This window comes from Oreochromis niloticus, linkage group LG4 (assembly GCF_001858045.2).
Source record: "Oreochromis niloticus isolate F11D_XX linkage group LG4, O_niloticus_UMD_NMBU, whole genome shotgun sequence".
NCBI classification, from domain to species: Eukaryota; Metazoa; Chordata; class Actinopteri; order Cichliformes; family Cichlidae; genus Oreochromis; species Oreochromis niloticus.
The window spans coordinates 27,001,870-27,019,348 of NC_031969.2; the positions used below are offsets into that span (position 1 = coordinate 27,001,870).

The 17,479-nt window shown below is 41.2% G+C and overlaps 2 protein-coding genes across 6 annotated transcripts in view; one reads left to right on the top strand and one right to left on the bottom strand.

Moving 5' to 3' along the window:
• Positions 1-1,341: 1,341 nt before the first annotated feature.
• Positions 1,342-6,502, bottom strand: LOC100712448 (neurogenic differentiation factor 2). Of its 3 annotated transcripts, XM_005468864.4 has the most exons (3): positions 6,043-6,502; positions 5,211-5,476; positions 1,342-3,720 (listed from the first exon to the last, which is right to left on the bottom strand). In XM_005468864.4, exons 2-3 carry the CDS (start codon positions 5,216-5,218, stop codon positions 2,643-2,645), a joined length of 1,086 nt encoding a protein of 361 aa, XP_005468921.1. In that variant the 5' UTR covers positions 5,219-5,476; positions 6,043-6,502; the 3' UTR covers positions 1,342-2,642. The 3 variants fall into 3 exon arrangements, with proteins under 3 accessions (XP_005468921.1, XP_005468922.1, XP_005468923.1); XM_005468865.4 differs by lacking the exon at positions 5,211-5,476 and having other exon boundaries at positions 6,043-6,498; XM_005468866.2 differs by lacking the exons at positions 5,211-5,476; positions 6,043-6,502 and adding an exon at positions 4,611-5,204.
• Positions 6,503-9,593: 3,091 nt separating this feature from the next.
• The window catches only part of ppp1r1b (protein phosphatase 1, regulatory (inhibitor) subunit 1B), a 31,094-nt gene continuing 23,208 nt past the window's right edge, over positions 9,594-17,479 (top strand). The window contains exons 1-3 of one of the 3 annotated variants that reach the window (XM_013269636.3): positions 9,594-9,810; positions 10,121-10,222; positions 11,604-11,716. In XM_013269636.3, coding sequence (XP_013125090.2) covers positions 11,624-11,716 — 93 coding nt within the window. In that variant the 5' untranslated portion in view covers positions 9,594-9,810; positions 10,121-10,222; positions 11,604-11,623. The remainder of the gene's footprint in view (positions 9,811-10,120; positions 10,223-11,603; positions 11,717-17,479) is intronic. The other 2 variants (XM_025906394.1, XM_019357710.2) reach the window with 2 other exon arrangements.

Sequence of the window (17,479 nt, forward strand, 5' to 3'; positions counted from 1 at the left end):
TGTGACAGCGTGTGGTGATTTTTCTTTCTTTAAATAATAAATAAATAAATGAAAGGTGGTTAAATTGGTTTTTAGAAATTATGTTATTCAGACTTCTCCTCCGTGATAAGTTGATGTGTGTGATAGGGAGAGTTTACACCTCATATATCCACCTGAATCAATTCAAACACCTGATGAATAAGCCCATATATTCATATTGCCGTATTACTGACGTGTTTAAATGTTTCAGATGTGTTAAAGTTTGAAGAAGGGAACTTTTAGAAAAGGAAAGTGAATTGATTATACATCAGCAGGAGTGTGATAATGAATAGTCTTCAAAATAATATCGTTTTAACAAATATTTGCATTTTAGCTGGTGTCACGGCTGCATTGCTTCCGTTGAGTCAGGATCGCAAAGTGTGTGTGTATATAAAGGCATTTGAAACAAACAGGCCTAATGCTTATGTATCAATGATGTAAAGAGTATATAAGCTATCGAAATAATGTGATGATTAACAAAAGAGGTGTTTATGTGTTTTCCTTTTGGTGTTGGAACTTTAGACTTCTGAATGAGGGATGGAATATTCTGGTGCAAAAGAAAAGGACATACACAACGTGTTTGTTTCCTAAAAATCTAAAAAATCACTCCCAAAATGGAGCCCTTTATGTTCTGCATGGCGTTAAGCTTCACACTGCATGGACCAAACACCAGGTGTAAGAGCTGTCCGAGGTGCTGAAAGAGACTTCTTTCTTCCTTCTTTCTGGTCAAGAAAGTGTGAAGGAGACTCCATGATGCTGTTAATTGCAGCTCTTAGCATAATTTAATCTCTATTTTGTGTGTGTGTGTGTGTGTGTGTGTGTGTGTGTGTGTGTGTGTGTGTGTGTGTGTGTGAGTGAGTGTGTGTAGAGTGTAGAGTGTAGAGTGTGTGTGTGCGTGTGTCCACCACGGTGTCCAGTTTTTATTCATCTTGTAGATTCTCCCTTAATCCAAATGTCCGCAGTACATCTGTTGACGTCCTGAGATACATTCAAATCATTCCATGCATTTTAAAGGCTGCTTTGTAAACCCGAGACCTTCGCCAGGCAAAAACGACGCACTGGCACCATTTTAGTCAATCGATAAAGATGGCAACACCGATCTCTCCCTCCTGCCCTATTTTATAGGATAAAAGCCCCGAGGCTTGGAGGAACTCCTGCAGGTTGTGGCACGAGGCCCGGTCAGGCTCATAATATCCAAAAGGAGTGATGCGGGCTATGCACTTTTTTTTTCTTATAAGTTAAAGTCATTTTAATTCAAGATGTGGTCTGTAAGGGATATAAAACTCATGTAGATGTCCAAAGACTTAGAAAGGAATCAGTTTGCACAGTCTCGTTTATCGTTGTTTTATTGTACCACACAGTTGGTTGAATACAAAGTTAAAAGACTTGAGTCTTTTCAAAAAATAAAGCAATAATAATATTAATAAAATAAATAAATTAAAATAACAAAAAAGCAAAAAAATAGAACAATGGTCAGCAACACAGTGTTCCCTTCATTTCCGGACACTATTAACATTAAATAGAAAACAATACAATAAATACGTGCAATAATAATAATAATAATAATAATAGTAATAATAATAGTTATAATAATAATAATAATAATAGTGAAGTGTTCAGCATAGCAGATTGCAAATAGAAAATATGGAACCAAAAATTTGATTTGAAAATAAAATACAGTGCAATGGCTCACTTAGAAGAGCAACGGTAATATGTATGAATAGAAGTAGAAAATTAAATAAGAAAAGGTCCGATTCCAATGTAATTTAATTTTTTTTAATTTTTTTGTTTATTTATTTTTTTTATTTTAGAAGTTGAACATTGTGGCCAGCCCATTTTTAGATTCGTGTTTATTCCTGTGTTTGTATATATGTGTGTGTGTGCGCGCGCGTGTGTATTTGTGTGTCTGCGCGCACCCGTGCGTGCAGCAACAGTGCTGATGAAACATACAGTGTCCTTCTGGGCCTACTTGCCTCGCTCTGTGGCCTCGTTAGATTTTGCATAGACGCAGAAACGATTGATTTGCTGTAGAACAGATTCTTCTAAAGCAACCCAACAAGTACAGTTCTCAGGATTTTTCCCTCTGTGTTCGTCTGGATTTAATTATTTCTAAAAAAAACAAACAAAACCAAACAAACATACAAACACATCTTTCCAAATGTGATGTCGTTTTGCTCGGTTTTCATGTATTTTATTAGAAAACCGTCGCAAATATCAGGGTAGAGCTGTAGCCAGTGATGTAGTGGTGAATAAATTAGTGGGTAAACTTTGACTCCCAGCCATGAAAATGCAGACAACCACCAATACAAAGACAAACTACACATTAAAATTATGAACAATTTAAAATTCCATTTTCCTCATTAGTCTTGATTTGTTTTGTCAAATTTCCGCTTAGAGATAGAAACATTGCACAAAATAACACTTTGCAGGTTAGGTGGACTACCTTCCACTACATCTCTGACTATAGCAAAAACATGTTTCAAGACAACAAATTAAAAGAACAACACTAATGACAACAAGTGGAGGATTTCCCCAGAATGCCTAAATCCTGGCGGGTAAGCTTGTCAAAAAGTGTGCCGTGGATAGATTGTTGATTGCAAGGGGACGCACGATAGGCTTGTCGTCTAATTGTGAAAAAACGCGTTCAATTCGTCATATACGGGGGCCCGTTCGTGGTGTATGTGCATGTCGTGGTAAGGCAGGACGTTTTCAGTATGAATACCGCTCCGGGTCCCCGAGGAGCCAAACACCAGGTTGTGGGCCCCAGTAGGTCTGGAGCCAGGCAGACCGGAGTAATGCATAGAATAGTGGTACCCCTTCTCGTTGTCGGGGGACGCAGAGCCTTGATGCTTCAGGGAAAAGTTGCCATTGATGCACAGAGGCGGACTGAGAGGCCCCTCATATTCGGGACTGTTATACTCCGGGGATCCGCTCCCGCCATACAGTGAGTCGTAAGCCGAGCAATAGCCATGTGTCCTCAGCGGGTGCGAGTTCGAGCCCGGTTGGCAGTGGGGGCTAGACAGACGCGCGCACTGGTAAGGGTAGGAATGCATGGAGAAGGACCCTGACCCATACCTGCCCCCCTCCTGGCACTGCTGCTCAGTGAGGAAGTTGCGGGAGTTCAGCTGGAGGCATCCCGCCACCAGGTTGGTTGTAGGCTGGGAGAGACCCTTGCACAGCGTCTGGACGTAGGACACAAGGTCAGGCCTTTTCCCAGAGCGTAATATCTCCGACAGGGCCCAGATATAGTTTTTGGCCAATCGTAACGTCTCAATTTTGGACAGTTTTTGTGTTTTTGAGTAGCAGGGCACCACTTTACGCAGATTGTCCAGAGCAGAGTTCAGGTCATGCATGCGATTGCGTTCTCTAGCATTTGCTTTTATCCGCCGCATCTTGGAGCGCTCGACCCTGGCCTGGGTCATTTTGCGTTTTTTGGGACCCCGTTTCTTGGGCCTGTCTCCCTCCGTGTCCTCTCCGTCGTCCTCTTCCTCCACTTCGTCGTCCTCGTCGTCTTCCCCATCGTGTTCTGAGTGAGTCCGACTGCCTCCTCTTAGACCAGAGGCCTCCATGCCGTCCTGGGTGTCCTGATCCTCCTCTTTGACCTTGTTGTCCTCGCTGTCGCTGTCTTCGGCCCAGCCGGAATATTTTTGTACGTCGGGAAGCAGTGAAGGATCACTGAAAAGCCTCGTTAACATTGTGGATCTAGAGGGGGGGGGATACATCGAAAATTAGGCCTCGGAATCACAAGACATTTTGTGTGGGCGCTACAGATTGCATGACAGCGAAGAAATTTCAGATACAATAGCTCCACAAAAACCCTAAATCAAACAAACAAAAAAACCCCTTCCTTTATCGCTCTTCACAATTAAAATTCAAATATTTGGCTTATATATATAAATTCCCGAGGATGTATTAAATTCAAGGTTATTGCTAAATTGTTGTTGTCCCAGAAAAAAATGACAAAATGCGTACATTTGGGGAAAGAGTAAAAAAGAAAGAAATCCCTCAAATCTTTAGGCTGGGCTACAGCCAGACGGATCCCCATTTAATTCCCTGCTGTCAGTCGTATGCCCTGTCGCGTCCTCTCGCAGCGGGTCCCAGCGGCAGGGGCCACATTACAGGTCCCATGGGGGCCCCCACTTTCACTCCTCCTGACGCCCATATACACTCCTGGCTGCATTCCAGCACTATTCATCCACAACACGCACCTCTGCTCAGAGCAGGCATGGCAAAGAGGATTTTATGTAACTGATAGGCTGTCCACCTAAATTTTGTCTGATCATATATACATATACATATCTATATCTATCTATCTATCTATCTATCTATCTATCTATATATACATATATATATACATATATATATATATATATATATATATATGTATATATATGAGAAAGAGGGAAATGGATCACAAAAAATACTTTTTTAAAAAACACATCACATCAATGAAAATAATAATAATCATAGTAAAAGTACATAAAATACTGTCAGTATAATTATAATACCTTATTATTAACCGTTAACAATTAATCATTAATGAGATTTGATGACTGTAACGTCTGAAAAAGAAACGAAAGCGATCAGCCTACCACTTGATTAGCAAATGCAGTCCCATCACAGAATAAGAAACACGCAGAAACACGGTGATCTTTGACAGATTCAATAAGCCTCCACTGGCTTCCTCCCTGACATGTTCCACTTCCGAGCTATTATTATAGTGCAGCAGCAGATAGACTTGCAGCTCATGGTAAGGTAGGCTGTGATGGTTGGTTAATTATCTCGGGGGGTGTGCCAGGGGCAAAATCTAGTTTTTAAATCTCAGGCTCAGGAGGTTTGCTCAATTAGAAGCAAAAAACACAACAACGTTTAATTAACAGACCGTGCAGCTTACACGAAATAGATTTCACACATAATTCAGTATGCACGAGTGCACGATTTCAAAGCACTTTTTAGTCAGCGATAACCTTTATAGATGGAAATCGCTTGTATCCTTTTAGCCCTCGTTAAATATAAAAAAAGCAACTTGCGAAATGCCCTCTCTTATAAAGCCTCCTGCCCCCTCCACTGAAAAAGGTTCTGATTATGGTTCAAACCATGTTGTGGCGCGATAGATTGTTGAAGATAAAACTGGACAAACAGAGATAAATCATGCCGCAGACTGCCTGTCACAGTCAATGGCGTTGTCCCACCCTTTCATTTGCTCCGGGACTGAACGTGCAAATCATCGACAAAATCATCAATAAATCTCCCATTAAGCTCGAGGACGTCCTTCATCAAGGTAGCGGAGCCGATTTATAAAAACAAATCTTCCACGGAAATGTCTCACACTCATTGTCTTTTGTTTGTCAGATTCAAGGTCCAGACGCAGGAATCTCTAAATCAAATTAGTGTCCGATGTGATCTATTTACAGCCCGTGCGCTGTGATCAGGGCTGCTCCAGTCCTCGGAACCGCTCCTGTAAATGATCATAAAGCAGTGAAATCGGGATCAGGAGACGCTTGGCTTTTTTACTCGAGCGCGTTAGGCTATCTGATTTATGATAATCCAGCTAGTTTGGGATGTTTGAAGTTGAAGGGCAAGCCGAGCAAGTGAGAGAGTGAGGAGCTATTTTGTGCAAATGCGTCCTCATTGGTATCCAACAAAAAGGCAAACACGACAATTGCACGTTAATGCATAACATTTTTTTTTGTTGGATTGGGTTTCAAAGCGTGCCATCACCGGCATAGTGCTTTTAATCTAGTGGATCGATCCCAACATACCAGAGCAAAGTCACTGACAGTGGAGGCGGCTATACATTTACATTTTTACCAGTAGATTAGACCTTTAAAATAAAATGTATATGAGTGTGTTTAATTCACCTCTAAAATTTATTAAAAGTTAATTCTGACAATATATCCAAACACCTGGAATTAAAATGCATTTAATTTATAGATTAAATTTCTCCTACATTTTGCACGGACACTTCAGCAACACTCACAGTTTTTTTTTCTCCAAAGCCTGTATTTTTTTGTTCCAACTTACCTCGGCTCGAGCTCTTTGCAGGGGATGGGAGGAGAAAAAAACGCTCTTTACTTTCAGACCATCTTCAGGGACCGCACGAGCGAGCGAACCACCGCTCTCTATCAGAGTATAGGTGCAGGAAGCGCGCGTCTTTCTTCACTGGTGCTGACGTTCAGCGGTGCCTCTCTCCCAGTATACGCGCGCCCGAATAAGTGGAGCTTGTGAACGAACGTGCGTCTTGGCTGTGTCTGTGTGTATACGTGTGAGTGACTGAGTGAGCAAGTGAGCATGTATGCATGTGTGTGTATGCATGTATGTGTGTGTGTGTGCGTGTGGCAACCGTGAGCTACCGGGGACGGGGTTACATACCAGCTATGGCTGTGATGCCAGCGCCCATATGGCTGGCACGTCACCGGCAAGAGCCATCACATGAGAGCCCGGTGATTGACATGCGCCCGCATTCGGAGAGATTTGCCCTCCCCGGGGAAAGAGAGACACACAGAGAGAAAGAGAGAGAGAGAGAGAGAGAGAGAAGCAGGAGGAGGTAGATGTGGTGGTGGTGGTGGAGGAGGTGGAGGGCTTCGCCATCTGTCACCGCGCTAGCGCTCACACAGCCAGAAAAAAGGAGGAAAAACAGAAGAGAGAGGGAGAAAATAAAATGGTGGAACAACAAAACTCATCATTGTTGACCTGTGCTGCTGTTTCAAGACATGTAAGCTACTTTTAAAAAAAAATCAAACCTGTGAAATTTGGTAATCCCCTGCCAAACTCACGACTCGGCGTTTAATACAATATAACGGAGAGCTGCACAAATATCCCCGCACTTACTTACCACGAAAAAGGTGATATTAAAAGGGCTAAAGACAATTAAGTATGTGAAGTCATATCAGAAAACCCACTGATGCTAATTCCATATATTATGGTTATCATCACACTCCAGCATCACCCATGAAGGATATACTCTTATAAAAATGTGGAATAAGTGGCAATACAGTGGGTAAACTATAACCAGCAGTCAAACAAGAGCTACTTAAAAATATCTGAGCAAGCAATTAATCAATTATCTTCTCTCAAAGTCTATCCTCAAAGCCTATTATAAAATCATATCAATTAACTCTCATCAAATGAAAGGTGGGTAAACCGTGTTTATTTGTGGGGTTTACCCTCCACCAGAGCTCCCGTTCAGAAGCTGAGTGGGGGAGGGAGATGGGGATGCATTATAAGTGCATTAAGACCGTGGAACAGACGGCATATTGTTTATTTATTTACCTAATTGGATCAAATTATGCTTCAATGTATTCAGAGGAACGACAACCAAAACCAACCGTGATTTGTTCTGACTCTTCTGGGCCCAACACTGGCTGCAGATGACCCACTTGCCGGAGCTTCAAATGAATTAGATTAAAACATATACCATTACACAGGCTTCAGCAGCATGCATGGTGTGCGTGTGTGAAGATCAAATGTTTACTGGTAACTGTGTCTGAATGTGTGAGGTTTGCCAGAGCTGCTGCTCATGTTTTCAGCATGCAATGCTAAGCATGGAGGGCGGGTGGGTGGGTGGGGATGTCCACAGGGGCAAGTGTCACAGAGAGAGGGAAAGAGATACAGAGACACAGTGAGAGGATGGGTGAGAGAGAGTCTGAGACCCAGGTGTGCAGACCCACTAGGGATGTTTGAAAAATGAGGAGGAAGGGGGGTGTAGCAGTAGATGACATGCTGGTTGAATCTGGCACAGATCCTCAAGATTTAGGAGGCATGTTGGCACATCAGTGGCAGAGATGCAAGAATTCCTTGCCACCAGCGCCCCGGTCTCTCCAATATGTCTGATTTGCTGCATTGTGTCCACCCCAGCTCAGAGATCTCTCTATTTAGGAGGCATTAGTGGAGTTAATGTGGGAGAAATCAGCCTGATGACCACCAAGTCCAACTTGGCACAAAGACACCCATCGGGCTGAGGGAACAGGGACTTGGAGGCTGAGAAATAGCTGATCGAAGCTGATCATGTCCTTGAGTCTGGATCACCCCTACATTGCCTGCAAAGCCACAACTAAGGGAGTGTTTGGGAGGTTGCGGGGTCATCCCTGGGGTTAACACTAGTGTGGCAGCTGTGGTTAGGGAGCCGTGATGTTGCACATTCATTAATGTGTCTCTTATCCCTTATGGGAAGAGGGAATGATAAACTGGCAGTACCTTGAACCATGGTGGTGTGATTGTGTCAGCATGTGTATTTGTGTGTGTTGAGGGACACTGAGCTTCACTGCTAGCCAAATTGGTGCCCTATCCTACCTCAGCTGGACGGTGGAGGGGGGGAGAGATGCGAGTGCTGTGGTGATGTGAGCCTGGTGCTTCTCAACAAGTCCAAAACAACCTTCAGGTCACCTTGCCAAAATAAATGCTAAATGTCAACGGCGTGGCTTTAGCCAGCACTGGGCTCAAGGCGGCTCCAATCAAGGAGAGTTTGATCTGAAATTAAAATGCCAGAGAAGAGCTTGTTTGGAATTATGATGTTTTAGAATGACTTTGCATCCGGTTTGTATGTGGATTAGTCTTAAGTAAGGACCACCTGCTGTGCTTTTATAGGCTAAACCGATGTAGTCAGATTCTAAATTAAAGCCCTCTCCCTTTAAGATCTCAAATTCTCCATCACTCATTTTCCTCCATGTTCAAATGACACATAAGAGCCTTTCAAAGTCATCAAGCCACACCTCCCTATACCTTTGTCATTCCCTCACCCCTTCCTTCTTCCCTTTTTTCACTGTCAGACATGTGAGGTGATGACCTGCACTTCACTTGTCTTTCTGGAAGAAGTGCAAACTTCTGCTGGCACAAATATGAAATACAGCTCACATGCAAACACACATATACACACATACACACGGACCCTCCCACCCCCATCAGACTCCCGGACCCCATCTGCACTCTCCTCTCTCCAGCCCCCTAATTGCATATGCACAAATGCAAATGTCTATTAATTAATTACTTGACTAATTAGTGCAGTGGTATTTTAGGGCGATAAATCAAGTGGAGATGGGGCCGAGGACGGCGGGGCAGGAGGAGGGCTGCACGGAGCATCGACAATGAACCCACACCAGAGGGAGTAATCCTAATGTACAAGGCTTGTGTGCGTGTGTGTGCTGTGCAGAGAATGTGCACACCAGAGATCCTGAAGTAAAGCACCGTTTAAAAATGCTGAAGAGACCAAAGGGGTGACTGAGGGAGGTGAGTACTTTCTGTCTGGAAGAGGAGGTGAGAAAGGTAGCCAGAGAGAGGGGAGGCGGGGGGAGAGAAGAAATTGAGGTAGGTTGAGAGATGACCTCTGCTCTGCCAACTGTGCTGCTTCCTGGCACGCGGCCAAGCTTGGATGCTCGTTGCACCTATTTTCATAAAGGAGAAGGGATCAGCTACATACTAGGACTGCTCCTACTGATCCATATTTATGCTCACATTGTAAACCTTGTACAATAGTTCAATGAGCATAACAGTTGGCATCATTTACGCAGCGATACTGATGTGATAATTGTGGCATCTGTGATTGGGAGGTGAATAATTCTGGCAGCCATGGTAAGCTGTGTATTCGTCTATGTATGTGTGTGTGTGTGTGTGTGCCTGTAGGTGTGCCAGGCCCCCACCATAGGTACCCATGGAGATCTCCGGACTGAAATATTCATTCTTGTTTGCTCGCCCAGACAGTGTGGTCCTAATTGCAGCATCAGAAAGCTCCACCTCTCCCTCTCGTCTGGCTTGGCTGCAGCAGAGATAAACCTCATCTGGGAGCAGGATGTCTCTGTAAGTACGTGTGTGTGTGTGTGTGTGTATTTGTACACCCGTCCTCTTTTCTGGGGTTTTTAGGTGGGTGCTTGGCTTGCTCTTTCTTCACTTACTCACTCATTTACAAACGTTGCACACAAAGCCCCCTTTTCGAGGAGCGCTTCTCATCACAAGTCTGTCAAATTCATTCATTTGATTTGCTGCATGTCACATTTTCCCCTTGTATTTCAGCTTGTCTTCATGCCTCATTCCTTCTGCCTGTGATGGAGTTGGGTCGACTATTGATCTTTCTGTCAACATGTCTGTCTGTCGATCTGTCTGTCCACAGGGCGAATATGAGGCTCTGGAGTTTTTCATCAGTTCCCGTGCCAACCCTACCCATGCCTGGCCAAGCTGAACCATCTTGTGGGATTTTTGGCTTTTAATTATAGTAAGAGAGGATTAATTATGGCAGTGGAAACAAGGGGCCATGCATTATTGATGCTATGAGTGAAGGGCTGGAGGGGGTAGAGGGTGCTAATTAAATCACTGCCCTACTGCCATGTCCTCCTCTGTCTCTGCCTTCACCATGTCTTCCACCTGCTACATCTACAGCACCCCACCCTACTTTGCTCCTGACATCCAGCCACACATGTATTGTTGCTCTCACGTATCTATCAGTCACGTCACCCTCTATTATCCTTGAGGAAACCTACATGTCAAAGTTTAAACACTTAGTTCCTCTCATTGTTGCCTCATGTCCGTTCAGCTTGTCCTTCACCCTCATAGTCCTGTCTTAGAATTTTTTCCTCTGTTTTCACTGTATCTTGATTAGACTGCCGCATCCTATTAAGAGTGATTTATTCAACTATTTAATACCCCTCAGTGGCAACACGTTTTAAATTTGCTTTCATCCTAAATGAGCACCTCAGTTTCAGTTTCAACCCCCACTAGGAAAGTTATTTCTAGTCAACAAGGGATGAGCCCGCTTAAGAGCCAAATGTAGCAAAAGGCTGCCATCTACTGGAATTTGTTTATAATTGTATCATTTATTATTTAATGGTGCTGAGTTGAGCTTTGAGTACTATCTGTATTTACTCATCGCTTATCACAAATTGAAGTGGAATTTGCAATAAATGAAGTGTAAATACCGTCAGGCTTTTTTCTTTGGAATTTCTTTTAGCGCTTATTTCACAATAGAAATTATGCCAAACAAAATGCTTAAGAGTTTAATATATTAAAAATATAACAATGTAATATAACTTTTCAATATAAAAAGCAACCTAATTTCTGCCAGGTGTGCTTTCCACAAGTGAAAGTGATATGCAGGGTGTTGCACAAATTAATCTAGAAAGTTACTTTATGTGAAAGTCCACCAAAAAGACTACAGGATTATATTTATTTATTTATTTATTTTGCATCTATACTATCTAGATTTTATTGTCTAGATTTATAGTATAGTATAGTTGAAAGTATGAAACTTTACTGTCCTTCTGTTTGTGAACTGTGACCTCAGTGGTGTTCCAGCATGGTCTGTTGCTGGTCTTTACACACTAGTCTGGGAACCATATTTTACTTTTCAAGCAGCCTATCACACTGAAGTTAAATTTTAAGAACAATTTGCATTGACTTCTTTATTGTTTCAGAAGGTTTTGTGTCCCCTGATGCGTTGTTGTATATTGTTTTGTTCCTGAATTAAGTTTTTTGTCTTTTCATCCTGTGTTCGTTCACTGATTCTCTTGCAGGTTTATTTGTGCGATCTTGTCCTAACAAACTCCAGGGGGGTAATTCCTTTTATGGCTGTCTGATTTCTGCCATATTTCCATGCACAGCACTCAGTGTACCACTCCAGATGATGGCTTCCACAGATGGCACCCAGTGGTTGAAGGAATCTGATTCAATCAGACAACCTGGTTTGGCGTCAAACATCCACCCTGCTGAAATGGTGAGAAAAATCTGAAAACAATCCAAGTTCTGCACAAAAATAACTCATAACTCCCCCTTCCACTAACACTAATATCTAATCAGCCAATGAGATCGCAGCAATTCAGTGCTCTAGACATGGTCGGGATGAAGTGCTTAAGTTCACACCAATTATCGGAATGTGGGCAAAAAGTGATTTAAGTGACTTTGAGTGTGGCGTGGTTGTTGGTGCCGGACAGGCTGGTCAGAGTATTTTGGAAACTGCTAATCGCCTGAGATTGTCCTGCACAACCATCTCTAGGTTTTACAAAGAATAGTCAGGAAAAAAAAAAATAATATCCAGTAGCTGGCAGTTCTTTGGTGAAAATGCCTTGTCTGAGGACAGATGAGAATGACCAGACTTAATCAAGCTGATGGTAAAGCATCGATCAGGGAGCATCCCTGATTGCACCACACATCAAACCTAGAAGTAGAGGACAACATCAGATGCCACTTCTGTCAGCTAAGAACACAAAAACCGAGGGTCCAGTTCATATAGGTTCACCAAAATTGGACAATAGAAGACTTGAAAAATATTGCCTTTATTTCTGCTGTGACATTCGGGTGGTCGGGTCAGAATTTGTCAGAATCATGTAAACATGAGGCAAAATCTATGAGTAATGTTTTCAAAGAATTAAGGTAATTCTGAAGGCACAAGGGGATAGAGCCAAGTACCAGAAAGGTGTATCTAATAAAGTGACCAAGGAGTTTATGCATATATACATTAAAACAAATGAAAAAAAGTAAAGCCTTCAAGACAAAAGCGGTTTAAGAACTTGTAATTACACTAGTAGAACAGTAGATGGTACACACGCATCTTTAGTCAACACAATGCAACATGATGTTGCCACAGTTGGTGCTGATACTGCTGGGAAGGGCAGCTTTCCCAGGTGTATCTGACTGTGGTTTTTTATATGAACAGAGTGTGTTTATTGTGCGATGGTATGTTATATAACTGGATGAGTGAGGAGTCAAGTGAGGTGCTGACTGATACACAGTATCTCTCTGTGCCCCTCAACTGAGATACCACCTGCTATTATGTTATAAAGCCTCTCTGTCATCCAGACTAATGGAATACTTCACCTTTCACAGTGATTTTTCTCCCTGAAATCCCCTGCGAATGTGTGAGTTTATTACTACTACAGGACCCTGCAGGTAGAGAGAATTATGCTAGCCCCAAAGAGACAGGTTAATCTGTTATATTGTTGCTTTTTTACCAACACAGTTCATTGTTCCCTTTTGTTTTTGACACGACTTTATTGAGATAACCAGAATGCATTTTGAGCTTGAAATGGTTGGGGTATCTTCTGCAGGGGGTCTAATGCACCTGTGATTTAGTTTCATAACAGGGAGGTTTTTGTCAGACGGCACAGGATGCTCTGTTTAGGAGCAGATAGAATTACGGACCTTTTATCTGGCTTGGAGTGTCTCCACTGTGAGTGCTTGTGTGCGTGAGTTTACAGTACACATGCCACACATTTTGTACAGGTTGTCCCTGCTGGCTGCTGGAGTTATTATAAAGCTCGCTGTTCTAAAGCTGCTAGTAAGATCTATCTTCGAAAGGTTTTTCCTGTGGTTTTGCCAAAATAGTGATTTAATGACAAGGCGGAAACGAAATGAATAAACACAGTGAAGTGCAATAAAAATAGAGCTAGAGACATGCGAGTCTGCATATCGATGAGTTTAGACAGTGTCTGTAAATACACACAGCAGCATTATGAGTAGAGCAAGTGACATATTTGATTTAATTAGAGCTACAAATAAAAACTGACTTCCCCGGAGATAGTCACTACAGGTAGGCCGGCACTAGTGTAACAGTGAACAAATTAAAAAATTAGATAGCTTAGTATCAGAGCATTAAAACATTTTTTTTTCCCTTTGAAGTAGTTTTATTTGTTAATCCCTTCATGCACAAATGAGTTCTGTAGAATATCTGTTTGCTTTCCAATTAGAGCAATTTGTTCTACTTGTCAGTGTGTCGGCAATGTGGAGTAATGTCGTTAATATGACAGGCGGTCGGGGGATTTTACAATGCCTGGCTGCTCTGATTTGAAAGCTTACCTGACAATTTGTCTCTGTAGTAATCCATACAGCCAAAGAGGAAGCATGCTCCTGATTAGCATGTAATGTTTGAATACATTTTCACTGCATAATGCACTGAAATAGTCAGCCTTGCGTATTCTACAGAACCAAACGGTTTCATCTTTTAACATAATTTCAGCTGCTTTCGTGGAACTGTACACAATGAGCTAGCAGAACAGAGCAGCAGCCCATAACAGCAACATTAAATACTGTTAGATTTTCCTAGAAATAGAAGGAGTCGTCTGAATTTAGAAAAAAAAATCTGATTTACTAGTGCCCTAAATCTGATTTACTGGTGCTCTAATGTAATTTAGCTGGTATGTGCTTTGCATCATGTGCAGCATGATGATAGTCAATCTTCAGTAAAATATGAAATCATTTAGTTAGAGTGTTTAAAATGTGCTTTTATTATGAAGTATGAATTTTAAACTGTTATTTTAAGTATACCGAACAGCACGCTCTTTTCTGACCAATTTTAATGATCATTTATTATCATTTATTTTTAATCTCTTTTTTAAAATTGTATTTTACTTGATTTATAAACACTTTCTTTTTATTTGCTGCTCCTTTCTTCTCTAATCTTATTTTGCCCGAGAATTGTGATTGCTTTTCGAAGAACTACAGCGTTATCTGAAATTGAAGTTTCAGATCCCAGATGATCATCCTGTTTATGTTTACTGTGCCAGCATCACACTTGCTCGTTCAGTCTGTGTGTTTTCTTTTTCTCTGTTTTTATTTATTCACTTTTACAAAAAACCCTCCAAGAACCAGAAATTCATTTTTTTTCCACTGTGGAGAACACGAGTCTGAGATCTCTACATCAAGCACTATTTATGCAATCTATATGAGGTCTACTGTATTGTCAATGGATATCCTGTGTTTTCTGATTTGTGGGATTTGGACTAACAGAGCACTTTCCTTTGAAAATGACAGAAATTGCAACTTTCATATTTTATGGCCAGAAGTGAAGTTTAGTGATCAATTTTCATTCACATATTATGATGCTAAAAATCAAATTGTGTGCAATTTGAGAGTCTTAGCTTAGGATTTCAGAAATGTATAGGAATTTTTACTCCTTCCAAAACAAAAACTCACATGTCCATACTTCAGGAAACAGAGGACTGTGAGACAGAAAGGATTTTATTCAAAACTGAGGGAGAAGAGTCAGACCTAGAGCTGTCAGGAGGTGGTGAGGTGGAGGAAGTCATTATAGCAGGAAGGACATGGTTAATTTAGAGGTGGTATGTTAGAGAAGAATTGTGTAATGTAAGGTTCTGATGCTTTTAAGCATTAGGATTTCTAAAAGGGAAAAACATTTTTTTTTAATTCACACTCATGCACATCATCTATCCTACTGAATATCCTGTTAATTTATATAATAAATAAACTATATGATAAAAGTGCATTAAACTATACCCCTACTGAAACTGGGTTGTTTTTTTTATGATGAAACATGAAAACAGGATACCGCAGCCTCCAACCACCAAAACAGGTGGTCCTCTGATTACATCAAAAAGAAAATAGGTAACCAGGTTTTAGAAAAAAATAGGTCAGAGTGCACAAACCAGAGAATGGTGCTCATCTCTAAAGGTAGCATTAAAACTTAAAACACTGAAAACATTGTTCAGCACATCTGTGTTCATGCATGACTCAGTTATAGCAAATCTGTCTCCACGACTGAGTTTATACAGATTGTTCAGTAATAGGCAGTGCATCAAAGTCATAGATTATCTTGAAATCTCTGATGAGGGGGAAAGAATAAAGTTCTCTGCAAGATGAGACCTCTCTTAAACAGAATGCATCAAGGCTGCCTGAATCTGCTGAGACCATGGTAAGATGACTACCTTCATAAGTCGGTGTCCTGTATAGGAGCTGAGAAACCAAATTCCACAACTTCTTCTCCATAATGGATTTTATATGTCATCTTTTTGACCCCCTTGGGCTTCTCAAAAGCAAGAATGTCCTCTTGTGGGCTTTCATCTTCCTGCTCTAATGTCTGGCCTTCCTGCAGCTCGTATCCTGACAGCAATAAGTATGACTCATCTTCCACAGGTCTAAGTAAAATCCTATCTGCCTCACTCACCTGTCTCTCATACCATCTGCAATCACTGTTATTGCCATGAGGGATGTGGCCTAAGAACCCCAGTTTAGGTGAGTATTGGGTGCACAGAATGGAGTTTAATGTTCATCAGACATTTTTTTTCCACACAAAAATGGAAGAAATGTCATTCCATCACGCCATTCTGTGATCAAACAAGACCCGGTGTCCACTACTAGGAACAAAAAATAAAAAATAAAGAATTTTGAAAAAAAGGCCCAAACAAATTCCTGTGACATGTTTCTAACGACCACAATGCTAAAATTATTTTTAAAAAATCTAAATATCAAAACATTTTTTCTGGATCTTAGATGAAAACGATGTTGAAGACAAACATACATATCAGCTTTGGTGCTTTATGGTGCATTTCTCAGCTTTATCTACTGACTATGACATAGCGCAGTTGCAGATTTCCATCTTAGCCAGCTTCACTATCAAGCGGGTCTCTTCAGCTACTAGTGCTAGCAGAGCTTTAAGTTCTTTCTGGGTTTGTCACTTATCTTAAAATGGGTTAAAAGAAATTTTGACGAAAAGATGAGCGAAGTCCTGTTTGCACTTGTCGACGCTCATGATAAACAGATCCTTATTCCGAGTCAGCTTGGCAGATTTAACTCCTGTGAAGTGGGCACCATGCTGGAATTTGCATTTGATTACAGCACTGATTTAGTTTCCTCTCTCAAACCTGCCTCCCAACATAACCCTGCAAAGAAACCTGTTACAGAGTTTCAGTATGATTTAAAATAGGCCACAAAATGGTCTCCACTGATACGTATTTATATTCAAATACCTAAGGAATATATTTAGTTTAGTCCAGATCCCAAATGCACCATCAGTACGAGAAGAGGGAAATGAGTGGTTTATTGAGTGATGCATGAACTCCATATTTTGATACTTTGATATGTTTGTAGTATAAGCAAAAAAGGAGAATGAACTTAAACTTGTCACTTGTATTTTCTGTCTCTGTTTGATTAGGTTCAAATTATAAATAAGGCGTTAAATTACAGTGTTAGGTTTAGGTACCGGTACCACTTCATTATGCTTAGAGGAAGCTTATAGTTTGACTATAAGCTGCTTCTAGTTTGAGGAAACAAAGTTGGAAACAAATCCCTACATATGGTGTCCCAAAGGAATAGTGTGAAAAGCAGGTGTGATGTTTTTCCTTTTCTTTTTTTCTTTCTTTACTAGCTTTAGCTTGATGGTATTTTTAGCTGTACGCAGCAGGGGCAGTTCCCCTTTCTTTTTAAATTGGGCAACATTGCTCAGAACTATAAACAGACAGGGAAATTAGTATTACAAAACAACAGAAAACAAACAAACAAACCACTGAACGTGATCATCAGCCTCAAGTGTAGCTTACAACACAGGCTCACGACTCTTTGGATTATTGAAGTAAAAGTCATAATCCTACTTAGGTAATGGTGAAGAGTTTTTAGTGGAGAAATGGATTAAGCTGCAAATTAAAACCTGAGTTCAGTAAATTACATGGATATTTGTTTTAAGTAAGATGCACCATTGGTCATATCCATGCTGTCGTCCAGTGCAAGTGAGCATTGAAAGATTATCAGG